Here is a 26300-nt window from a genome sequence, read left to right as displayed (position 1 = left end):
ATAAGGACACCCCATGTGAGCATTGGCTTTCTGCTCTGTGTACACTGACTCAGTAGCTTTCCGGGCTATGTTCTAAGTATCAGTTTTAGTCTTCAAAATGTCTGTGGAACTGGCCCAAAGTACCTAAAAGGGCATTTCTTTCTCTCCATCTTAAAGCTCTCTGCTGAAGCGATGTTCCTATTCCACTAATGGAAATTAGAAAGACCAAAAAATTCAATGCCTTCACAAAGAAGTACAAGTCTCATTTCTTTGATTTCTCCCTCATAACGGCAATTAAAAGAGCTATGAAGGACAGAGAAGGGTATAGAACAAAAAGAGGCGAGGACAAGAAAGGAGAGAAACGGACAACAAAGAATAGAGTAGTAGGGTAAAGAGAGACAAGAACAAAATGAAAACTCAGAAAAAAAAAAAAAACCCAAAATTGCCTCAACTACCTTGAAAGTCACTTAGTTTTTGATTATTTGGTTTTACCTTTCGGGGAGATGCACAGACATTACAGAGAGGAGTATTGTTATGAAAACTTTCATAAATGAATAGATTACATTAAATAACAGCTTTTGGAAGCTATGCAGACATTTAGAATGATGAATCAGTCCTTGCAATAATATTTTATTGGGCAGAATTGACATGAGAAAGCCAATGTGGATTCAAAACCTTCAATTTAATTTAGGGATCTGGAGTTTAAGCTATGTGTGTATAAATAAAAGCTATTTTTCCATGGTAATACATACACACAGATGTTCCCTCTATTATACATGTAAATTTGAGATTTGTTGTGCATATGAGCTTGTGTTCCAAATAAATTATTCAATAATTAATAATAAGTAATTAAACGTGTTCCAAAAATCAATACAATCACATATTAGTGTTTATGCTACCATTAAAACTTGTGTTCAGCAAAACTGTAACAGATGAAGGGTCACATTTATAATAATAAATGCCAGGAAATACCCATTTAGCCTGATGTTAGTCCTTCAACATTAGAGTACAAACAGTGTTTTCTGGGTACAGGTCCCTATGTGCATATAACACCTTGAAGGTTGACTGAGCTAATGATAGAATAGGAAGTCATGACTTTGAATCTCCTGCCTTCTCCAACTCCAACCATTAACATTATATAACATATGTTTGGCATTTTATTTGCAGTACATATTTGAGAATTTATGACTTGCTTGGCTGAATCATGTCCACCTAACTTTTTCACATACTATTTTCAAAGTGCCTCATTAATGCCTGCTGGCCAGCTTCAAGTTTCCTGCTCACAGAACAGAAGCCAACAGTTTGCTCCAGACCCTCGTTAGCTCATTCAAAAAAGAACCTGTAAAAAATTATATAAGCCACAATTCTCAGAAGTCGGATCCTTTTATTGGTCTGGTATAAAATGTGTCGCTTTCAACAGGTAAGTACCATTTTGATCACAAAATCTCAAAATGTACCTTTAGAAATCTTGGGAGCAATGTTTGAAGTATACCTCCTTTTTATAATGAGGGGAAAGACAGGTAAATGTGTAAAGAAACATTTTGGAACTATCATTTTCTGGCTTAAGTAGCCATTTTCTGCCCTTCGGGACACACTGACCCGACAAAAACTACTCCAATTTTGCCACATCGTAAGCCAAAAAGAAAAAATGTACCTTGTAGAAAAACTTAGATTCTAACAGCTAACTTGCCAGGTGATTACATCAGTACTGGACCTGGCCCAGCCATACACTTACTGGGATTTTCTCAGAAAATACAGCACTGAGCAACTGCAAGGTTTAATGGGTCCAGCTGCTGCAAACTATAACCAGGGACATTCTTTCTCTCTGCTCTCTATGAACCCCCAGATCTGTTGGGCCCAGGCAATGTACAAAAGGAAGATGCTGGATTCAAAAAGAGAGGACAAGAGCCAGATCTACCCATAAGAGGGGAGAATTATGGAATCATAGAAGAGATGGGATAAGTAACCCTGGGTGTTGTGGAAACCGTAATGGAAGGCTTGCAGAGAAACTGTGTCTGGAGCCTAAGAACAGGCTAAAGCTAGCTTGGAAAAGAGAATGGGACTTCAAGTCAGAGATTAGGTTGGACTGGGCTTGACTAGGATGTGGAACAGCAAAGGGAAACAATGGAGAAGTCTGTGTCCACTAAAGGCTCTCCACAGTCTGAAGTGGGATCAAAGATAGATAAGCCTCACACAATGCCCTGCCGTCTGCAAATAGCTGTGAACCTTAGAGGCAAAATTTCTATTGCTGCAAACAGATGTTGTTCTTGCACCAGAAATTTTTTTATGGCAACACAAAACATGAGTGAACTAATATCCTTGCCCCTTGCTGTGCTCCAAATGCCTAAACGTTTGAGTGTGATTAATAGTTTGCATCCTAACTGCCACTACTTGCCATTGCCAGAGACCAGATCCTGGGCTAGGTGTGAAAACTTTCGTTTCACCCTGTATAGAAGTTCTTATGTTTTATGTAAACTTCTGGGTGCTAATTTTTTCAACCATAATTATGTACATATTTTTGTACGTACATATTTCTGTATGCACGTACGCTGCTGCCAAGGCACTGCAAATACCATTTGCAGCATACTACTTGGCTAATCAACAATTTGTATTTCTTTAATGTATACAATATATAGCCATAGAGAAAACAGTAAAGCAGTCAATCTCTTACATAATTAAGGTGAAGACATTCCATTTTTGTGGTAAGTTTATTATGGCAGCCATAGTTAAGATTGCAACTGAAGTTATAAACCCAACTTCACCTTTTGGCCATAAAAAAAAAAATATTTACATAAGTAAACTAAATGTAGGTTAGGCAGAACTTTTCCATGAAATTTGAAGTTAATTTGATATGAGGCACCCGAATTATGACAATCTGCAAGTAGGTGTTCCCCAGGGGTCATGACGTAGCTTTGTTACTTTGTGGTGGAAAAAAAGCAAGAGAAAAAACATTTAATTTTATTAGATGATCCTTGCTAAGACCTATGCCCAGCATCAAAGTCTAGTTTCTAAAGTTATTAACTTCTGAATAGTTTAATACTCAGTGCTGCTCTGGAACACATCTGCTGTAATGAGCTGAGTATAGAGCATCAAAGAACTCCTGGAGACCTAAGGTTTCATTTAAAAGTAAATATGCCTCTAGCCTTTTCCCTTGCAAAGAAAGATTCAGAATGTGAACCAATTACTAGAGACACATTTCAATGGAAAAGAAGTCCTTTTCCACCAAAAGATCTTCCACAAGGAGCAAGCAGACAGATTTATCTGCAAAAGCAACTTAACTTTAAAAAAAAAATGGGAGCAGCTATAATCTTGTTTTTCTGAGTAAATTATCATAACCTAAACTGACCAGGAATATAATTTCAGCAGTTGTCCTGGGAAGTTTTTTACAAGAGAGATTAATCTATCACTCAGTTGCTAGACCTAAACATCGTTTTAATTGTTTTACTGCATTACACATTTTCTTTGTTGCATCCCACTGCATTCAAAGTGCCATGAATCATAGAGCACACATAATCTCATTAGAATTCATTATGTAATTACAGCAGATCTTTGGTAGTACTGACTACTCAACAGCTGAGAGTGAGTCTTCAAATATAACTCCATCCCTTCTTTTTCACGTTAGTACATCTTTAAAAAGCTTCAGAGAGTGCTTGTTTTCAGTTCCAAGAAGAACAATTTTATACAGAAAGTTTAAGGAAACTGTTTTGTGCATTTTTAATTTTATGATGAAGGAAAAAAAACAGCTTTTCCTAATTCAAGAATGTTCAAGAGCACGCATTGTTGTTTGTACATACATTTAGATATTGCTGTGCATTAAAATGTGACAAGAGTGCATTTTTGTTGGGGTTTCATATATGCCAGTACTGTTATGTTTGCTATCAACTGCTAAAAATCTGAAGCAGAGAGTCTTTGGTCTTTTTCATACCTATGACATGACCATCAGCTACCTGTAAATGTATGACCTCAAAATGTGTCCTGGAACCATTGCATCGTGTGATGGTGCTCCACGATAGGAACTGGGATGCAATCAATGGCTTTTACGCTGGTTTTGTTACATAATGAATTTGGGGAGGGGGGAGTTGGAGAAAGGGAGTATTAGGAGCCTAATAACTTACTAGAGGAGGGATATGACGGGTAATGAATAGGCCTGTGTTAACTCCCCTGGTTTTGGTGAAAACTATAAAATCAGATTAGATTCCACAAAAAGTTTCATCCATATCTCTGAACTGGGCTGACTTCTGGTTCTGGCTGAAATCTGGTGGTCTTGACCAGGAAACTAGACAATTTGGCAATTTCTTAAAAAGTTAAGCTTTTGGATTGGTTAAAACTTAAAATTTAGGATGAAAACTGCAAACCCCAAGCAAACTTAAAAAACAGATGAACATGGAACCTGGGAGAAGCCAGTCCACCAGACTGGGTGCAGCTCTAATTGTAATCCACAAACTATGATCCATAGGCATAAAGTGAACACCAAGATTCCTCAGATTGTAAAATCCTTAGGGTGGGACTATTTTTAATTACAGGCATGCACTGTGTTTAGTCTGATGGGATCCTGATCCTTACCTGACTCCTTCAGGCACTACCTCATTTTAAATAATAAATGAAAATAGACTCAAACTGCTAAGGAAGACCCCTGTCTTCCAAAGACTCTGATGACCATCTGCATGCAAAATGATTGCCCTCATCTCCCTCACTGACTCCAATGGTCATTGAGAGCTGCCGTTACTGTGCAGGTTTGGGTCAAGGTTGCATCATAACTTCAAGTCCTCCCAAGAGGGAAAGGAATAAAATATCTTTATCTACAGCTCTGAACAAACACATATGCAATAAATGTTGGCATTACCTTGCAAGGCATGGGCTTTTGGAAGGGGATTTCAGCTTGAGTCCAGACTCCCCTTGGGGATTCCAAGACAGACCAGATTTTTTCTTGAACTACATGATTCTCCTCAAAGATATAAACAGCCAGAGTACCACTCATTTTGAAAAATCCATATAAGGAATAATAAAAACGCAGACAATACTGCAAGTTTCCTGGCAGAGAGGGGCCATACAGACGTCCAATGTACCCAGGCTGAGATGTAAATTTTGTGTTCGCCAGCAAGTAATAACCTGCAAAACAGTGCAATTATTGAGTATTTCAAATACACAATTTATAATGCCCATTCACTCATTAAAGGAGCTTTAGTCATTTCAGTTTTCAATGGCAGGTTTGTAGATTATATAAAAATTAGGGTGACCACCATAAATCCCAGTTTAGCCAGGACAGGCCTGGATTTTGGAGGCTGGTCCCAGTCAGCTGGTGAGAATTAAAATGAGCATCTCAGAAGCACAGGGGCACAAAGTGCAGTCCTGTGGGGAGGCAGAGTGGCACAGAGCCAATTATTACATTTTTAGGATTTCCCATTCTCTCATGGGGTTTCCCTATATAAAAACCTTGTTTGTAAGACTCTGCTTAAAAGAAAATAAGAAAAATTATAAAGCAGCTCTCTTCCATTACAGATTGAAGACTACATGGTCAGGTTCCAGCCTTTACTGGATGTTGCCATTTTTCAAATACATATTGAACAACTTTCTGTTATAGTACCTTGCTGACTGCATTGGCAACCTGACACAATTTCACAGCTCCAGCAGCCTGACCCAAAGGAATGATGCTAAGATACATGCCACATTACTCACTGCCATGTCCTCACTGACTAGTATGTACAGACAAGGTAAGGTTCTCTGGCATATATGGCTGAATGATGATGAATGCTACATGGAAGAATATATGTGAGCAGCATTACAACAGTGTTACAGATATTCCCAGTATTACAGTTGCAGACTGTTTATAAAGTCTAAGGCTTGCCCTTAAAAATACAAGACATCCTGAGGTGCTCCCTTGGCTGAGGTAATACCACTGTCACATGCATTTTATCACTAATGTGCCCAGAAAGAATGGATATGCACATGGCGAATGCCCCTCCTTATGAAAAGCAATACAAAAAAACCTGCTGATTATTAGAAATTCCTAAAGGAACTTCATCACAGGCTCTAAAACTATATGCTCAATCAGTATAAATCAGCGTTTTTCCACTGGTGTCTAAAGCCAAAATTCTTTACACCAGCTAATGATCTGGCCCTGTGTTTCCATATAAGGGTCCAGAACAACCTAGTCCTTTGTGAGGATGCACAACTGTGGAAGGCCACAGTGAACATTCCCCATTATGTGTCGAGGCCAGGTACAATCATTGTTCCAACACCCACTGGGATGGTACCATGTGACCAGGAGTTCCCAGAAGGGCAGCATATCTCTGCCTTGCCCACAGGTGGAGGGAGAAAAAATTATTTGGGGGTCTGAGCTTACCCCCCCCACCCCAAGCAGGTAAGTCTGTGGAGGAAGGAGCAGGGGGAGGGGAAAGAGCCATGGGGGAGAAGGGGGAAGATCAAGGCCCTAGCAGTGAGGGAGGGAGCAAGGCATAGGCAGAAGCAGGGGCTGGAGTGAGTGGGGCCCCAGCCAGGCCGGGTGGTGGGACAAGCAGAGGTCCAAGGGCCACATGCCCCCTGATCTGTGTCCGGGGTGAAGGCTGCTGTTGCTGCTGCTGCACACTGGCCCAAGCTGCCCCGCTGCCCTGAGCCATGCAATGCCATGTGCATCTCACTGCCAGCCAGGCAGGAAGTGAGGGACAGTTGCTTCAGGGACCAAAGCGCAGCAGCAGCCGCCTCTGCCTTGCACATAGATTGTGGGGGCAGTGGGCACATGCCCCACAGGCCTCTGCTTGTCCCATCACCCAGCCCGGCCAGGGCCCCACTCACCCCAGCCCCTGCCCCTGCCTGTGCCCTGCTCCCTCCCTCACCACTGGGGTCTCAATCTGCCACCCACCATGAGAGTGAGAAAGGGAGTGGGGATGGGGGTGGGGCTGGGCCAGGTCCTGCACATCCAGGGGAGAGCACGAGACAGAGCTGTGAGTGGCTCATCTAGGAGGCACCTGGCAAAGGGAGGGGGAGTGGCTCCCACCACTGCACGCACCCTGGGAGATCTGCATGTGGGGTGCGGTGGGGCAGGCTGCCGCTGGGAGCTAGAGCCAGGGCAGTGCCAGGCTCTTCCTGGCAGAGGGGTTGGGATGCGCTGTGCTCAGGGTGGAAGACAGTGGCACTGGGAGGGAGGGATGGGAGGCTTTGCTACAGCAAATTTTGGGGTGGCTGCTGCCCCCCCGTAGCCCCTTCCCAGTACGGCTGCTGCCACCTGCCCCGAGCTCAGCCCAGCCTAGCCTAGCCCCCTCCCTCCTGCCAGGAAGAGCCTGGCACAGCCCCGCAGCAACAGCCCGCCCTTGCCCCATGTAGATCCACCCCCCCCCCATACCTCCCAGGGTGAACAAACCAGCAGGAACTGCACCCCCCAGATGAGCCATTAACAGCTCTGTCCCACACCCCACCCTGGCTGTGCAGTGCCTGCCCCTGCCCAGCCCCACTGTCTCCCTCACCACTACATGCGCTCCCCTCCCCACCCCTGCTGCAGCCACTGGAATCCCATAGTTGGACTGCCTTGTGGCCCTACTGCTGCCCTGCATTTTGAAGGGCTAAGCCCCACTAGCCCCCCGCTTCCACCGCCTATGGCCTTGTCCCCAAAGCAGGTCTGTGAACCAGTTATATATAACCTGGCTCAGACTGAAGTGTAAATTTATCTTCTTATCTAGTTTGACTCTTTCTAATTGAAAGGACTTTTCATTTACCAAATCCTGTAGTGTGATCTCCTGTCCTATACACGTTAGGCTTTACTTTCACTCTGCTCCAACCAGGGCCATCCTTGCGATCCTGATAAAAATTGCACAGATCTTCCTCAAAATTGCAGCTTGCCTCTGCAGGATTGAAAGAAAGCCCTGAAAAAAGATAACCATGTGTTCTGTTAGGCAAAATACAGTGCAACTACTTAAGTATTTGAAGAACGAGAATTACAGAGTGTACTTGGTTTTATCTTTGTTTGTCCATGATGACCAATAGCACATTTGACAGAAAAAGACATACACAAGGACATTGTACACATATAGCATAAAGTGAGGCTGCCAGAATTATCATTCCTATTTGACAAATGGATCTTATTTTCTTATATTTTTGCCAGAGGGGGACTGAAAAGGTCTCTTTCATAGTCTCCATCAAAATAAATAAACTACAGATGTAAAAGTAAAAGAAAAGAAAAGAAAAGAAAAGAAAATTCCTCTTTTGGAATATAATGCATTAAGACATTTAGACATTTGTTTTTGTCCTCCTTCTTCATCTAAAAAGTATCCATACAAAAAGTGTGCACGGAATATATTTTCTTTTTAATTTCCAAGGGGATAGCCTTCTAAGATTTATTTTATGTATAAATAACATTCTTTTCCTTAAAGTCTTTATTTACCTCTGTGTGTGTGTGTATGTATGTACACACACAAACACACACACACACACACACAGATTGTTTAGCATTTTTTATGTGCACTGATCTCTGAAGCTTTGCAACGATCCATGTCAATATTGAACATTTCACTGCACATAGACAAACAACACTGTGATATAATTTATTACAGAACTAAACTAATCTCTTCAGCCACACTAATAGCTTTTTGATTATCTCCTTTGTAGCACTCATATGCCAGTTTATTTTGGTCTAAAGATAGCCCCATATGGTAAATAGTTTCTAAGTGACATGTTTCTATTTCTGGAAGAAGTTCACCAGCCATTTGAACAAGTTATTAGGAAAACTGTTTGAGATGTGGCAAGAGGCACACTGGGAACAAACAAAAAACATTCCCTGTGCTGCATATATGCAGCGTAGGCTCAACATTTGAAAGCTGGATATCCAGATATCAAAAAATAAACCGCAGAAAAAAAGCAGGGCAGGGCACAGTCCAGGACGGTGCCCTGTGAGGCAACCGGAGGTTTTGGTCCTCCAAAGAGATGCTCTGGTAGCTGGCCAGACCATCTCTATGCCTGCCCCTTGCCCCGATGCTGCCACATGCTACCTGCCTGTGCAGGGCAAGGAACAGTATAGGCTGCAGTAACCTGGACCCAGGCTCTGTTCCAGGTAAATAAGGGATGGGGGAGGCTGCGAGGGTATGGGGGACCATCGGGGAGGGCAGCTTGGGATGAGTGGGTCCTCTGACTGCCCCCTGCAGGGCACACATGTCCCCCCACATGGCTCCAGCCCCGCCCTCCTGCACAGCCCATGGATCACTGGCAGTAGCAGTGACCATCGGAGTGCTCAGGGCCTCTAAGCACAGCTCCCCCTGCCTGGCAGGGGGCAGTGCAGCTCAGCCCTGGCTGCCTGGCACCTGGTGCTGCCTGTGCCATATCACACTGGCCCGGCCCAGCTTGGTGCCATGTGCCTTTGGGCAGCTCTGGGCCGCTTGGGCTGTCACCTGCGGCCCCATGCCATCTGCGGGGACTGCCTGTTGCTCCAGGCCAAGTCCTGTGTGCACAGGCCCCATGCATTGGGCCGGTTCCGTGCACGCAGGTTCCATGCATGCAGTCCCTGTGAACTGGGCTGGGCCCTGGGTGACAGCCCAAGTGGCCCCAGTGCTGCCTGAAGCCACATGGTCCCATGCTGCGCGGTGCTGAGCCAGGCCGGTCCCGAGACAAGTGGCACAGGTGGCGCCAGCTTTGAGGCAATCAAGGCCATGCTGTGCTGCTGGGGACTCTGGCCACAGTGGGCCCTGAGCACCCTATGGTCACTGCTACTGCAGGGGTGAGCTGTGGCAGGGCTAGAGCCCTGCAGTGGGGCTGGGGCTTCATGGGGAGGGCATGTGGGCCATGCGGGGGGGCATGTGGCCTGTGGGGAGGAGCTGTAGCCCTGTAGGGTGGGCTGTGGCACTGTGGGGAGACGCTGTGGGCCCTGTTGGGGGGGCAGTCCATGTACTGTGCGGTGGGGGCTGTACCCTGTGGGAGGGCAGGGGACCCCCCCCCCGAGCAGCCCCCCCACACAGTCCCCCCACAATCCATCCACAACATCCACATCCCCAAGCCACCCCCACAAACTCCTCACCAACATACCCAGCCACAAATATCAAATCCCCGTGCAAGCCCCATGACCCCACAACTTCACACCCAAACCCTACACCTACCCACAAAGTCCCCCACCCCCCATCCAAATTGCTTTAAACTTGTAAATATTTCAGTAAAACATTGCCCAACTGATCTTCTCTATATATAGTGGCATTTCATTTTAATAGCGGACGAATACTATTTTGGGTATTTTAATGAGAGAATTTGGGTTTCTTACAAGGGTGCTTGCAATTCTTAAACAAGGAACACCAGGATTTCTGCTGGTGAGACAAGTGGCAAGACCTGTGCAGAGGAGCCTGTCCAGAGCCAGCACTGGGGACCCAGATAGAGGGCAAATGAGGTGGCTGACCTATTGGCCATTTAGGGCCAAGAGGACATGCTTTGACAGTTCAAAGCAGGCCACCACAAAGAGCACATCTTCTGGGCAATAGCTGCCCAGATGGCAGAGCGGGGGCACCCCATCCAGGTCTGGCAGGGGCACAGCCATTGGGCCGCAGGTCCAAGGGGGCGGATGCTTTCGCAGGTGGCAGCAGCCCCCACTGCCAGACTGCTGCAGTGGGTAGAGGGGGCAGGGCCACTCCAGGTTAGGGCTGCTTCAGCAGTCCAGCTGGCACAAGGTGTAGTATCCTCAGATACCAAGTGGCTGAGCCTCAGAAGCCCCTGAGAATAAAGTAGCCCTGAGCTGCTCGCCAGGGCAGGTTTTTATATTGCTGGGGACAGCAGAGGGCAAGTTTTTATACTGCTGGAGACAGCACAGGTGCTAGCCCCAGGCTCTAGCTCTCCCTGGCTACAGATCCAGGAGGAGCTGGGCAGAGTTATTTTGCCCCAAGTGGCACAATTTGCCCCATACCAAAGTGGGCACATGCGCTGAGACATAAATCCCTGGCTCTAATTTGTGCCGCTCCTATTTGAGCTGCTTCAAGCACACGTGCCTATACAGCTTGAAAAGTCGACTTTCCATAGCTAAGTAGAACTTTATGACATTATTAATTTCTGCAGAATCTAAAGGGCCTTGTCACAGGTTCACTTGCAACAAGTGAAAACTACTGGAATAAAGTAACCTATTAAAGTTAGCACATGTTAGGAGATAACCCTTGATTGAAAGGGAACAACTTAGGAATGCTATGAAGTCTCAGCACATGGTAAACAGATTGAATGCAAGTCTGTTTGCCTTTTAACTGTATTTAGTAAGCATTAAGCTCAGCATACGATACCACCTTAAGTTTAGGCTTAAAAATGCTCCTGGCTTTTGAGGCTGCAAAGATTAACTTTCTGAAGTGAACTAAATGTAAACTAGTACCTGCTGTTTTGAAACAGCTAGCTTCTATGCCTCTACTCCTGTTTTTCATTTTCCCAAGCTACTGAAGAGTAAAAGCAAGCCTGTCCCATCAGGTTCACACTGCTGTAATCAGCAGTGAAAGAAACTAGATTTATATCAGTTCCTTTCCGTTGGTCTTTGATTGTAAGTGGAAGAGGAAATATTTGGGAGGAGAATCTAAAATGAAGGTTGTGGATCAGAGTAGTGAGGCTCCCTCATGCACAAAACTGACAGAGGTTTGAGGAACTGATAGAGTAAAGGCCCCAAAACATTTTTATAGCAGCCGGAGGGATGAGAGCAGATGAATGTATTGGAGACCCTATCTCTTGCAGCAGCCATAAGGCTATGGGTAGGAAGGAAGAGCAGAAAGTGAATGTTTCTCCTCTCCTTCAGCAGGCCAATGGAGTTGTGGTGGCTTTCAATTTATTAGATGTACAATCAACTATGAAAGACAAAGATAGCAAATGGAGTCTCTGCTATCCCCTCTGCCATTCTTTTGAATCAACCTCTGGCTAGCCAATTTAGTTAGATAATGGCTGGCTGGTATAATTTTTAAGCCTTGAGTTAATACCTGTCCAGTTTTGTACCAAGATATGGAAAATGTTGGTAAATGTAATGGCTTTCAGTTTACAAAGGATTTCACTTGGAGTCTTCTGAACAGCCAGAGACATAACATTACTTGAGGCTGGACATTGGCTAAATGAACTAACCTCTGCAGCATGTGCTTCAACACAACATCACAAAAAATATTGTGTGAAATGAACTTAGCAGAAAATCTTAGTAAGCCTGTAAGTAGGTCCCTTATTCTGTTGCCTATCGCAAGCCAGTTAGCTCTGCTAATAGTCCTACCAGACAAACTTCAGTTTCTACTAATGCAAACGAAACAAACCAAAACCCTCCCTCCTCCCCAGACATTAGGAAATGAGCCACTTTCTGTTCTGGATTTTCCTTGCATAGCAACTTGGCATCTCCTCCTAACAAGCTGTTCCCTCACAGCCTGCCACCTTCTGCTCTTTCCTCTGGGTTTTAAACTCCCAGCAGGACACTTCTTCATTAGCAGAATGTCCCACAGCTGAACCTGCTTAACAGGACTGGCTGCCCCTTCTTAAGAGGTCAGACCACCACAGGGCCAAAATCAGGCCGAGTGTAAGTGTGTGCAATTCCACTGACATCCTTCAGTTCCATTTATTTTCAGAATGCTGAATGTTGGCCCCGATATCTAGAGTAAACTGTTTATTCTGTTTAAGTGCTATTGACTGTATATAGCCCCAAATACATACACATTCAGAAAGTTAAAATAGAAAAGGGAAATTTATCAGCATACACTAATAAACAGCTCAGAATTTTATAACAGACTGCAAATATAACTAAGAATCCAGAAAGCACAGGCTGTTAAACAAAACCAAGTAATTCCAGGAGAGAAGATCATGAAACAAAAACTGCAGTTAATAGATTTAAACCTGTGGATTAACAATGCATCTGAAGTCTGATTAATATCTTCCATAAAGTCCATCTTTGAACTGTGCAGATAAAAAAAGGGCGGGGGGGAGGGAAGGGAGAAAGGAAATTACTTCTTCATTACTGAGAAATGTATTTTTCTATTTTGAGAGACTTCAAAACTATGACCAAAATAGAACGAATGGGATTAATGGGGGGATCATTAGTCTATTTTGTTAGAGTATTACTTGGCAGTGAAAAGTAGCATTCGAAGGAGACAATAGCTAGCTAGTCTAGAGATAAAGGCTGTACTCACACGGGACTAACTCCTGGCCCTCACTTCTTCAACAGCAAGTATCATTTGCATCCAGCTGGCCACTACTGCCATGAAATCTAATCAGATCCTGAGGGACATTCTCTGGGGCACTTATGCTATCACCCAGGGAAGACAGGAGTATGGCCACATGGCAGCAACAAGTAAAGCAGAATAGAAATAGAAGTTGAGTCCAGGACATGTGGAAAGCTAGGTCATGTACCCTATATTGACCATGATGGGAAGGATATACCCTATCATTCTCCCTCCTACCACTAGGGTTTCTCATTCATTTAATTTTAGGGGCCTGATCCTTCCCTAGACTCCTACACAGGCAGGCTATACCAACTTCAGCCTATGTGAGGGAATGTGTTAAAACCTGCCCATGTCAGGAGTGAGATAATGGTAGCATTCCAACCAGATTTCAATCCCAAGGTCCTTCTTTGAGAGAAAGGGTAGCTAATTGCCCAAATGAATGACACTCTAGTACATACGTGGTAAAAACTTTAATTTAGCTGCTGTGAGCATTTAGATTAATAGATTTTAAGGTCAGAAGTAATGATAAAGTGATCTGACCTCCTGAATTACTCAGGTCACTGATTCTCATCATGCTATTATTTCTACACAAAGCCCATAACTTATGTTTGAGCTTCAGATCATTTCTAAAGATACCCTCTCTGGTTTTACTGGTTCCAAGTGGTGTTGAATCCACCAAAGGCATATATAAATTGTTCCAATTCTTAGTTACCCCCACTTTGAATCTGAGTATTATTTACTTCATAATATTGTTTCATTTCCTAACAGGAGCAGGAACCCAACAGCCCTATTGGGTAGCATCTGCATGTCACAATAGTCTATACCATGCACTGAAATCTGCACATTAAAGAAAGAGGGAGGGAGATAAAGTAAGGAAAGGAAGTACAGAAAAAAAAAAAGACTCATACCTGTCTGATTGCTGCAATAAACTGGGGAGAAAGAAAGGTCATCAAGAGCAACATAGCCCCCCTTAGGACTATTGAAGGCAACTTCGAAAATAACCTGGAACAAGAAACAGCAACTAATGAACTATATTACATATCAATACAATGCTAAACAAATGAATCAGATGGAATTCTGATAAGATGACCTAGAAAAACTGCAGAGCATCTTTAAAAGGACAGCACAGCTCAGGTGAGATCTATCCCAGAAATGGTGGCGCAACAGAGGTTCTGGAATGAGAACTTCTCCCAGGTCATGGAAGCAGCAACAGAGCTGCTGCACCGATGTGGCTAGTTTCAGGGCTGCAACAAACTCGATGACTGCTAATCCCACCCATGCAAAAGAGGGTTTGGCTAATGGATGTGCATAGTCATGGATCACTCTAATCTGCTCCCAGACCATATCCATCCCAGAGCAGAAGTCACTGCCATGGAAAAGAACAGAATCCTATGGCACACTGAGTAAGTGAATTCTCAGCACTGACTCCCTAGAACCAGCTCCCCTCATCTACCACTTCATAATGGCTGTCCTTTCTAGTGAGTATAGCAAGATATTGGGGTGTTTTACACTGCTTTTCTATTCTTACTCTTTTGTACTTTGCAGTCAGCTTAAAGTTAAAGAAACAAATATCATCCCTAAAAATCTTTCTTAATTTATACTTTCCTAACAAATCTCATCTTCCTTCCCATATTAAGCTTCAGCAGGATTCCACGAAAATAGGCAATGGTAGAATTTGCCCTGAAGTGTCTAACTGATTGTCTACTTATCTTGGGTCGTTATTTTCAATCTGTGGTCCGCAGACCCCTGGGGGTCTCCAGACTGTGTCTAAGTTTTCTGTGAAAGGTGATTATGATCAATCAAAAGTATGTGAATACCCACACTTACAATTTAAAGGCGTCTGCACCTCCATTCAAAAAATTTTAGGGGTCCACAAATGAAAAAAAGATTGAAAACCACTGTCTTGGGGCATTGCTGCTGAATGAATGCTTCCTATGCACAATCAATACTCAGTACAAAACTCCTCTTAGACTTAATGGAATCTTTAGCTCTTGTCCCTTTTCAGGATTGTCGCAGAGCACTTAGGTGCACTGCTCCTAAGTAGGAAAAAACTGCTAGGGAAAGAGCCCTAGCAGTGAGTGATGAGCCCAGCTGCTGGTTGCCAGGGAAACCAGAGGAGGTCAGCTGACCAGAAGCAGCAGGGCCTGGCTCCCTTATAAAGCCCAGGGGCTGAGGCCAGGCTAGCAGTTCCCTGCCAGCGGCCAAGGGGGAAGGAGCTCCCTCAGGGAAGAGAGGGGAAGCCTGACTGAAGGAGCAGCATCTGACATGGCTGAGGGATGGAGTATTCCCTGGTAGGCTGGAATGTTGTTATAGCCGGGCGGCTTCCATTTAAGTTACAGCTGAGGGACTTGTGTTTTGTTTGCTGTTTGTTACCGTTGGTTTGGGTGAGGCTAGTAGGGGTTAGAGGAGGCCTCATAGGGGACCCACAGCAGCGTGAGGACCCCAGCGCCAGTGAGGGTGCAGCAGTTGGGGTGTACTGACCCTAGCCCCAGGAGAGGGGGAGCAGCACTTTGAGAAGCCCCAGGAGAGGGGGGGCACACTTTAAGAAGCCCCAGGAGAGGGGGCAGAGCAAGACAGGGTCGCGCAGGGCCCAGAGAGGACAAGAGGGCCACATTACAACAAGGCTGTGACCGAACAACGTCAATTCGATCTGCGAGGCTTGGGGTGTGGTAAAGGGGTGGTTGGAGCCACGCATAGCCCATAAGGCTAGGGTGCCCCTGAAGCACCCATTGCAGAGCGGGTCCCACACGGGGTCCGGGACTCCACAGGGTCAGATATTACACCAAACCGTGTCCAAGAGGAGGTAAGGCAGCCTCCCAGATATTTATTCTCCATCAAAGATGTGGCAGACGAGAAGTGAGGGTGCCCTTTGGGCCAACTTGGCATGGGAAGGGGGCCTTGGAGAGATCACGGCCATCCCGCAGAACCCCACGCCGTGACAAGGATAAAGACTTTTCTTGGAGTAGGGTTATTTAGTCTGTGTTTGTCTGGTGGATCTGACTGATAGATCTGCTTTGTTATGAGCACTACAGGATGTGGAAAGGATATACAGCATGTAAAAAGGAACAGTTTTATTTTGAATTCAATACATTTGAATGTCTGTGTCACAGGGAGGAACAGAAGGGAGGACCCCAAAAGGCCAAGGTGAAACCCTGGGGTCATGAACCCTCAGAGGGAAATGAAAGAAAAAGGGAAATACTTGCCTGCAGCGGGACCCGCAGCGGACCTGGCGCCTGAGAAGGGACCCACGCGGCTCGTGTAGCTGTGCCTTTCTACAGTTGCGGCTGGCAGATGACATCAGCTGCATCACTGGCCGGCGGAAATAAAGCGGGCCACCGTCAAGGAGGAGGGAGACAGATCGACACCGGTGAGAGCGCCGGCAGGAGAGGTTTTCCCAGAGCTCCTGCGGCAGCAAAAGGAGCCAGAAGCTGCTTTCCCCAGCAGGGAAGAACGCTGCAGAGCACGCAGTGGGACAGACTCCGCTGGCTGCAGCAAAGGGAGCCGGAGGAGGCTCCTCAAGACCGGGAACCCAGACAAGAGATCAGAAGGGAGCAGGAAGATCCCAACACCAATAGCCACAGCAGAAGAGTGGGAGATACCAGCACATCTCAAGACGCCAGACCAGGTAGGACTGTTGAGGGCCCTGGGAGAGCCGGCGAGGCGCACCGGGGGGAGCCAGGAGACAAGAGCAGTGAGAGGGGCTTTGAAGCATGGCCCTCTGGGGCATCGAGCCATCCCAGTGGGTAGTGTGGGGAAAAACACCCACAGGAGGGTCACCATGGGTCCAGCGAAACCAAAGGCTGGGTGACGAGGGAGGAGGAGAGGGGAGTAGCCTGCAGGCTACCACGGCCGCAGATGGAGCCAAGCATAGACCACTAATATATGAAGGCAGGCATTGGTGATAGGGCCCGGGGAGCTGGGGAAAAGAGTCGGCTGGGCCCCTTAGAGTGTTTCAGCGATATATTTTTTTTTTTTTTTATATTTTATGTTTCCCACTGTTGGAGGGGTTGAAGGACAAGGCTCATGGACCCTGATTGTTGTCTAAGTCTCAAGGCAGTTGGTAGCCTTAGGGAAAGGAAGTTGGTCTCGGGGCATGGATAGGATATTGCGGGCTGGTAACACATGGGCTGAGAGGACCATCCTGGCAAATGTAGTCAGGGGCTCAACGGTCGGGGATCTGGCCAGGAGGACATCTGTGTCCCGTCAAGGCTGGGTGTAAGGGCGAGGTAGAGGGGAGGTGGAGCCTCGCAGAAGACCGCCAGACAGACTTCCCGCCATCAAGAGACTCCCCGGTGGTCAGACCCTCCACTGAAGCAAGATTCAAAGTTGTGGCAGGCGAGATTGGGGAAGACTACATAGGAGGTAAATATCTACTTGACGGAACACCAAGGACAGACGGACGAACACCACCGAACATCCGGGCCAGAGCAGCACGTGACTGGATGTTCAAGGCCAGACAGGCACAGTCTACAAACTCATTATGCATAGTGAAGCAATAAGTGTTTTATGCTAGGGTATCCCTATCTTTGGCAAGTGGAATTAAACCCACATTCAGCCTTGACAGCTGTACCAGTTACATTCTGCTTATACCAAAACCTCTAAGAAGCTTCAGTCCTGTTCATCAGGGAAAGAAAAAACCTCTAATCAATATTTTCTCTGAATATGCTAGCAATCATATTAATGCTAAGAAATAATAATAACTATTATTATTCATAGATTGTAAGGGGCTGGAAGGGACCTTGCAAGATCATCGGGTCCAGCCCCCCTGCACTAAGCAGGAAATAAATTATAATAAATTTTTGCTTTATCTTAGGGTCTTAGAGTTGTGTTAATAATGGGGAGGCGGCTAGAGGAGTAGAAAGCAAGCTCTGGTTGCAGAAGGCTAAAAAGAGAGAAGGAAAAATGCACCCCAGGCAGTAAACTCAGGGTACAGAAACTACCATAACTTTTAAAATTACATTAATTTTGCATTGTGTGAGCAGAATCTATTTGATTATGTGACGCATAACCCTGAGGCAAAGAATCAGAGGATCCCAGAAATATGCAACTGGAAGGGAGCCGAAGTGATTAAACCCCCTACACTGTGTAGGTTCAAGTACACCTAGACCAGCCTTAGCAAATGCTTGACTAAGCTGTTGTTAAAAAATTTCTGATGAAGGAGATTCCACCGCCTTCCTAGGTAGCCCGTTTTTGGTTCATATCCTTATAATTATAGCCTCCCCATCCTTATAGTTAGAATGTTTTTAATAATATCTAACTAAATCTGTGCTGCTATTTAAGTAGATTTATTTTTCTCCTTCCCCCAGCAGATATGCTAAACAACTGGTCACCAACCTCTTTTAACAACCTTATGGTTAACAGCCAGAAGTAAAGCTGTTCTCATGTCCCTCCATATTAGACTTATTATTACCATATTAAGCTATTATGCAAACAGTAGAAGACAGAGCTATTTCACACAGGTATTTGATTGTCTTACCTCTACTGGGTATGGTGAGTCAAAGTCAGCCTCTGCTAAACTCCACTCTTCATTCACTGTACCGTCTGTTTTCCAAATCTCTTCATAAAAGCCACTTGTATCTCGGATATAGAGGGTAAAAACAATGCCACTCTCCTGCTTCAGTTGGTAATAAAAGGATAAACAGCCAGACATGGGAATGCTTGTCCTAGGTGAGATTAGCTGAGCCACTTCCTGAAAATGCTTGACATAAACAGAATCCACATACATGTAGTGGCCTAAAAAACAGGAAACAGATTTGAATATGCATAGCAACAACATTTAAAATAGGTGGGCTGGGTAGTGGTTTTTCTTTATAAAATGCCTGTTGAGAACTACCATGGTAGGCTCCTTAGTGATGCCAATTGAAACTGGCATCACTAAGGCTAATAACAGGTGCCTCATCTGACAAGTTACAAGTGTCACCTCCCTTCCCATCTCACTTATTCCTGCCTACATTGATCTCCTAGGACAGTTTGGCATGGGCCTGTAGGTTTGTAGAAACAGGGCATCAGAAGTAAATAAGCCAATCGCAATCCCTTTTGCCTTTTTAACTCAAAAAATTTTAGTTTATTTTAGACTGAAGAAACTCATCTTTTCCCAAAATGTTTGTGGATGCTGATAAATGAAAAGATGCATATCATAGATGATTAACATGTTCCAATCATTTTAGATATTGCATTTCTGCTCACCCAACACTAAGAGCTAGATTCTTTGGTGGTGGAAAGTAGCATACATGACATCAGTGGAGTTACAATGATTTACATCAGCTGAGGATCTAAACCTATATATGCATATGTATTTATATGAAGTGTGTAGAAGTCTTTTTGTGTGTGTATGGGCATGGATATGCACACACGTGTATTTACACTCCCTGTCTTAGAAATGCATAGGGCTGCTGCTGCAATACTTTGACAAAAACTACTAGCATTGGTCAAAGATGAGGCTCATCACGAAAAATGTTAGGCAGCAAGTAGAGAATGTACTAGGCAATAGAATGAAATGGTGAAAATGCAGCCTATTTCAGAGCTAGCATTGTAAAGGCTTTGTTTTGGTTTGTATATACCTGTTGCCAGAGAGGCTCCTTACCACTGTAGCCCATTAGTTATTTGATATTTTTTTCAAACCTGGAAGCATTAGATGTTGGGTTTTTTTTAACATGACCTAGGAACAGTGCTCACTTGGCAGTTGCTGCTTCTTGTCCAAGTCTGGAAAAGTCCTGTTTCCCCACTGCCATATTAAGCCAATTTTCAATCCAACTGTCCAATGGTCAAGGGTATTTTTTTGTGCTTCTTTGTCCTTATGCAGTATTACCAGTTGTCACAACTTAATGTCAATTGTTTGCAGTAAGCTTATTCACCAATGATGGAAGATTTTCACCAAAACTCTCCCCCTTGAAAGAGACTGTCCTAGGAATCAGTTTTTTAAGGCCATCTTGGTCAATATGGGCTTGGCCCTGGAAGGAAGCAGGCTGACTGCCAAAGAAGAATCCCTCACAGTTGCTGGAATTTGTTCAATGCATACAAATCTAGTGAAGTTGTAGACTGCCTATTAAACTCAAGTCAAATTTGTTAGTAATGGTTACTTGCCTTGGAGCAAAGCAGGGTTGGACTGACACTCTGAACTCAACTCACACAATTGTGAAAGAAAGAAGGCAGGCACAGCGGTATGAGTTAAGGAAGGAGTGTCAGCCATCACTTTTGATTTCCTGGTTTCTTGTTTTGTCACAAGCTTCACATTATTAAAGACTGCAAATTGCAATTACAAATCTCTTGTGTTGCTTTCCTTTCAATGTCATCCTTTGAATGTCCTACAAACATTTATTTGAAAGATGGCAAACCTTTTAGTTCTTTGTTGCTAACTCTTTGCTATTATTATATAAAGAGGTTCTTCTTCTTGCAACAATATGATAGGGAAAAGGAGCCTACTGCACAAGGGCTGAGTACAGGGAGAGTTCTAAAGATTCCCCTAAACTTTGCTTTCTAAACCTCCAGGAACAAAACTTGTTCAATGAAAGGGACTAATGCATACAACTTCAAACTCCAGTTCAATGTCACATTAAGAAGCTGTGTTTCATCCCTTACACTTTCTTTCACTCAGTTCTTCTTTCCAGTATCAACAGTAAGCAAACACTTAGCATATGGATAAGTCAGCACTAGTAGTACGAGAAGACTTTTCAAGTTTATCACGTGCTGTTGTTGACTGTATCTTTTAAAATCTAGACAATGATTTAAAAGTTATTTTTCCATTTTAAACTTCTAAATTTCTGTATAGAGTTGAGGTTTTTTAAGCTACTACAAGAAATAATAACTACAGCATAGTGGTTTTAGCTTGAAGTTTAAGGAAAATTATCTATCTGGATACCCTATATATTTTCATCTCTTCTTTCACATCTGAAACAAACAACACCTCCAAACAATGACAATCACAACAGAGGTGCCCAGATAAGATTTGTAGTGTGAAACTCTCATAGATCTCATATGTGAATCACAATCACTGTTACAGATGCAGATCTAATACTGCTTTTGTTTTACTATCAAAAGCAATAAATCACATGAAAATCATTAAAGTTGGCTGAAACAGCAAAGCTGACATGCAAATAGCACTATGCCTGAACTTGACACCTACTGTATCTCTAGAGCAATGCATAGGTTTGACTAGGTGTGCACTTCTAACCATTCAAGCTATACAGGTACTTTTTATCTCTGGAATATATGGCAAGTGTTCTCAAAAGACTTTTCTAATTTTACGCTCTTCATTCTTGAATGTTCAATTCAAAACACTTCTTGGCTGATTTTCAGAAATGCTTAGCACTCACAAATGTTACAGGGTTCCATTATAAATCCATCCAGAAACTGAAACAGGTGCATCTGCAGCAATCTAATCTACTCCACTGCTATTGCATATAAAAAGAAATGCTAGAATAGACATCCTGGCCTTATTCTTTCTCAGGGAGTATTTACTTAGTGAGGGAAATGTAATATTGGGTCTTGGTGAAGAAGAATGTCTTACATTTGAAAGCTTGTCTAACTGAATCCCAACTAAATCGTTGGCCCAATAAAAGATATTGCCCTAACAAATCCTTGCCATAAATAAGACATTCACTCACTATCTGAACATGAGGCTAAATTCACAGGGGAAAAGCACATCAAGGCAGTTCATTAGAAATGTCCATTCAACCAGGTATAATTTCTAATACCTGCTATGTAGAGCATTTGGTAACACATACAGGTTTAAGAAAAAATAAAGCTTTTAATCTCTCTCAAGTTCCTTGTATGTTTGAAAAGGAAAACTAGGTGGCTCATATTTACAAAGCCGTACTCCATGTACAGTATTTTCATAGCTAGAAGCAGTTCTGACATCTACATTTTCATTTTGCAAATGTTGTAGTAATTTGCTGCTCTTGCAGCAAACCATGAATTCTTGTGTCTGTTCCAAAGAACAGGGCAAGGAGAATAACACAAACTGGAAAACATGAGTGTCACGGCGGGGTCCTCGCGGAGGGCTGTGATCTCCTTGAGGCCCTTTCACCACGCTGCTTCAGCCCGAGGGCACCCTCCATTCTCGCCCGCCACGTCTTGATGGAATATGTAATAGGGAGGCTGCCTTGTGTTTCCTCGGGCACGTAAGCTCCTGGACCCCTCGTGGGTCTCCCCGTACAATGGACGCTACCCAAGCACCCCAGCCTTATAGGCTATGCGTGGCTCCTACCTCCCCTGATACCACACCCCAAGCCTCGCAGATGTAATAGACGTTGTTGGGTCTGTCTCTCTCGTGCCCAGCCTCCCGCTGGGCCTCCCCTGATGGTACGGTCCCGCTCAGGGACTCCCTAGCGGGCCCCAGCCCTTCCCTGGCCAACCGCACGGATACCCTCTCTGACCCCGGCTCACCACGCTGCTACTCCCTGTCTTCTCGGGGCAACCGCAGTGCCCTGCCTTGGTCTGAGGGGTGTTACCGCACTAGCCTGCGGCCGGGCTCGCTATGCCCGTCTCGGGCTCCTCGATATGGCCCCGCTCTCTAGGGCTGCTCAGTATGGTGCTCCCCCTCTCTGGGGCTCGCCATGCCCACACTGGGCTACTCAATAACGTACAATGGCGCTCCCCCTCTTTGGGGCTTGCCGTGCCCACTCTGGGCTACTCAATAATACTGCCCCTTTCCTGGGGCCGGGGTCTATGTTCCCCCACACGCAATCCGGGGTCTAGGTCCCCGTCCACAACCTACGGGTTGCGCCCGCGACCCACTGGCCGCGCTCCTCGCCGCCAGTTGCTCACGCACTGGCGTGCAAGCTGCGCCTTCCCGGGCGCTATGAAAATAATGTGGCCTCTTGGCGCTAGGGCACCCCACACTCTCTGGGGTCCCTATAATTGAGGCCTCCTCCAACCCCTACAGCCTCGCCCAAGCCTCCGGGTGTAATAACAAAGTCAAACAAACTCACAAGCCCCTAGGCTGTAATACAAATACAAGCTCAGGCCGTCTGGCTATAACTCAAACCCGAAGCCCTATGGCCATAACAACATTGCTCCATATGACCATGGTACTTGCTGCTAGGCTCCTTTCCACATCCTCACTCCCAGAGCTCCTGCCTCCCAGGCTGCTGGCAGAGAACTGCCAGCCTGGCTTCGGCCCTGGGCTTTATAAGGGCCAGGCCCTGTCCCCTACAGGCAGCTGGCTCCCCTTAGTTGCTCCGGCAACCCACAGCTGTGCTCAATTAGCTCTGCCAGGGCTCTCTCCCTGGCAGTTTCTCCTCTCTAGGAGCAGGCACTAAGGTGCCCTGCGACAATGAGACTAAAGAAACACACAGTGGGCACATCTACATGTACAATTAATTCGACTGAATAAACTCCAGCACATTTCACACTTGAGTTTATTGCTCCTGGGCTCCACATTCATACGTGTGCCCAGGACAGCAGCATGTTAAGCCAGGTTGGAGCAGCTCCACCTAGCACAGAGCCCAGCAGGTCAGCCTGCCACCCTGGGGCTGCTCCAACCCGGCTCAACATGCTGTCAAGGGGCTGGCTGGGGCAGAAGGGTGCTTCAGTGTGAAGTTAGCTGGCAGGCAGCCCCCTGCACTGTAACACCATTGTGCCCCTGCCAGCCCCCATCAGCACCTACACACACATTGCAGCAGAGTAAATAACACCACCGCAGGATAGGACTTGTGTTGACATAGTTAACATCTTATGTTGACACAACTAGTAGGGACTAGAAAAAGCAGCTATGGCCATATCCACATGAGCATGGACATTTGGTTCTCCAGGAACAACTAGCAGCAGGACACCTAGTGCTGCTGCTAGTTGTCCCCAGGGAATGCCTGTGCCACATGCTCTCTGACACACAGCAGGTTACCCTGAGTGGGGTAGGAGAGGCTGGGGCTACAGCAATGGCTGGCTCAGCTCTGGTTTTGACCAGCATGCACTGCCCCCGTGTACATGATATGCTTTTTTTTTTTTTACCCATGAATATGCAGGGGTAAAAAAAAAAAACCACACTGCTCCCATGCAGCACAGAGAACAACTGAATGTGTGGTATGTGGCACCACAGATGTGTCCGCTGCACAACATACTGCATGGTTGCGCTTGTCTAGATGCAGCCTATGAAAGTAACATTTCAGGTCTGCTCCTATCAAAGCCTGTTTGTGCTTAACTTTATGTGCTGTGAACAGACTGCTCCCAGGCATAAAATTGAGCACGTGACGTGTCTTTACAGGATCAGGACCTAATCTGTGGAAGACACAACTGCTTAGTCTCCTTTAGTGCAATTATTACAGTTACACTCACAGATACCAGGTTTTGCATATAGAAACTACCTAATCAATGAATGAGAGAAAATGGAGAAGTCAAGAATTTATGTGAAAGCAGAAAATAGATAAAAACTATAAGAATTAAAAGTGTGAGAAATAGAAAACACCTAGTAAATTATCTAATGAATACTCCACCTGCCAATGCAGAATTGTTCCTTGTAGAATATTCTTCAGCACCTTGTCCACCCTGTTTTAGATTTTTTAAGCCCCAAGGCTTATACCTCCCCATGTGAGCAATTTAGAACAGTAAAGTGTTGGAATGAATAAGAAATAAAAGACTTGTGGCATGGGGGTTACCCTTCATCATATGCAATATTAAGAAGTGACAGAGGAGAAGAAAAGAAAACAGGTCTGGGAAAGAGAGAATGTGTTTCATGTGAGGTTCTGAAAGTGCCTAGGGAAAGGATGGGATAAGTGGTCTTCACACACTCTTTTTAGCCCCTCGGTCCTGGCTAAGAAGCAGCGTTGCCAGATAAGAAAAATGGTGGCACTGTCTGAAATGTCAATATTATTGTTTTTAATGAAACATACTGTACACACCAACAAATGGAAGTGTACAAATGTATTTTTTTCTTTCTTACTATATGACCCTGCTGCCATAAATGTCAAATATTGTGATCCTTTCACTTACTTCACATCTCAGTCAAGTTCCACTCTAGAATTGACAACCTCTGCTGCTACATACTCGCCTTTAAAAACAGTCATGGGTATGAACTGCCTCCAAGCAAGTCAGCAAGCATGAGAGACAACACAAAGCTAATTTAAGGTCATCTAAAGATAGAAATTGATCAAATATGAACATTTTATTTCAAATGCAATCATTCTTTGATGTTCTTGAATTCTCAGGCATTTTGATCCGTTTCATAGTTATCTACTGTACACTACGCTAGAGTCAAATTTATCAGATCAGTTCAGTAATTACAGTGGAACTGGCAACATTGCTCAGAAGTAAGTAACCTCAGAGAGAGAATGGTGCAGAAGGGAGTTACAAGGGACCAAGAACCTGCCTTTCTTTTATAGCCCAGTCATTCTTTCACAGCAATATAAATAGAGCAATATGATTCATCAAATGCTTATTTTTAATTAACATAAGAATAAAGTCTTAATATATCTTTTGACTGGATGATCTGGTTAAGTCTCATAGTTGCTACTGCATAACAGCTAAAAGTTATATGTCATTAGGATGATAGACCATTATTATATTCCCATATTACACATCCCTGAACAAGACACACACTTTGTTTTGGGAAGGCAGACAGGAGAAAAAAATGTGTTTAGAATCTTATCTGCTACAGCAAGGGCTCACCATGGCTGAACACTCGCCATATGGTACAGGAACCGAGTTCACTCATCAGCATCACCCACCCTTTTCCTGCAGCTCCATAGCTAGAACTGGCAGCAGCTTTTCTTTGCTCAGCCAAATGTGGCAACAGCAATGAGAGGGTTAAACCTCTACATGCGGAGCTGAAAGGTGAGTGACCTGATGAGTGGACTCCATCCCTGCTCTATCTGGCTGGGAGCTAGTTACAGCCCCCATCGGCCATTTCAGCATCTTTGAGCATCTTTATACATGCTCCAGGGGTGGGGGGGTGAGGTATTTAATTAGAGCGGCTCTTAGGAGCCACTCCAATTAAAGCACCTACAGTATCTTTTGTATTCAGCATCCTGTGCTTCACAAAGGTGGTGGGGGCATTCAACAAGCTTTAGTTAAAGCACCCCTACTGCCATTGTGAAGTGCAGGGATGCTGAATACATGAGATGCCGAGGCTGCTGGAGCGTGCTAATTAGCATGCTCCAGCAGACTCAATTAATTAAGTCAATTAAGTGCGTCTGCTCCAATGCACTGTAACTACAGTGCGCCGGAGCAGACATCCCACATGTCTACAGGCTCCCAGCCTCCATTCCA

The 26300-nt window shown here is 44.9% G+C and overlaps 1 protein-coding gene and 1 long non-coding RNA gene across 7 annotated transcripts in view; one reads left to right on the top strand and one right to left on the bottom strand.

The window, feature by feature from the left end:
- MAMDC2 (MAM domain containing 2) overlaps positions 1 to 26300 on the bottom strand; it is a 130180-nt gene that overhangs the window by 24772 nt on the left and 79108 nt on the right. For all 6 annotated transcript variants that reach the window (XM_059724782.1, XM_059724781.1, XM_019478068.2 and 3 more), the window contains 4 exons: positions 18577 to 18833; positions 14009 to 14102; positions 7689 to 7835; positions 4823 to 5088 (listed from right to left, as the gene is read on the bottom strand). In XM_059724782.1, the coding sequence (XP_059580765.1) occupies positions 4823 to 5088; positions 7689 to 7835; positions 14009 to 14102; positions 18577 to 18833 (764 nt within the window). The remainder of the gene's footprint in view (positions 1 to 4822; positions 5089 to 7688; positions 7836 to 14008; positions 14103 to 18576; positions 18834 to 26300) is intronic.
- LOC109280787 (uncharacterized) lies at positions 1311 to 18581 on the top strand. The gene is made up of 3 exons (XR_002087203.2): positions 1311 to 1399; positions 5479 to 5690; positions 16211 to 18581. It is a non-coding gene; the product is annotated as an uncharacterized LOC109280787 (long non-coding RNA).

This window comes from Alligator mississippiensis, chromosome 3, assembly GCF_030867095.1.
Source record: "Alligator mississippiensis isolate rAllMis1 chromosome 3, rAllMis1, whole genome shotgun sequence".
Lineage (NCBI taxonomy): Eukaryota > Metazoa > Chordata > Crocodylia > Alligatoridae > Alligator > Alligator mississippiensis.
The sequence above is the reverse complement of the archived record's forward strand: the minus strand, read 5'-3'. Positions and strand labels throughout refer to the sequence as shown.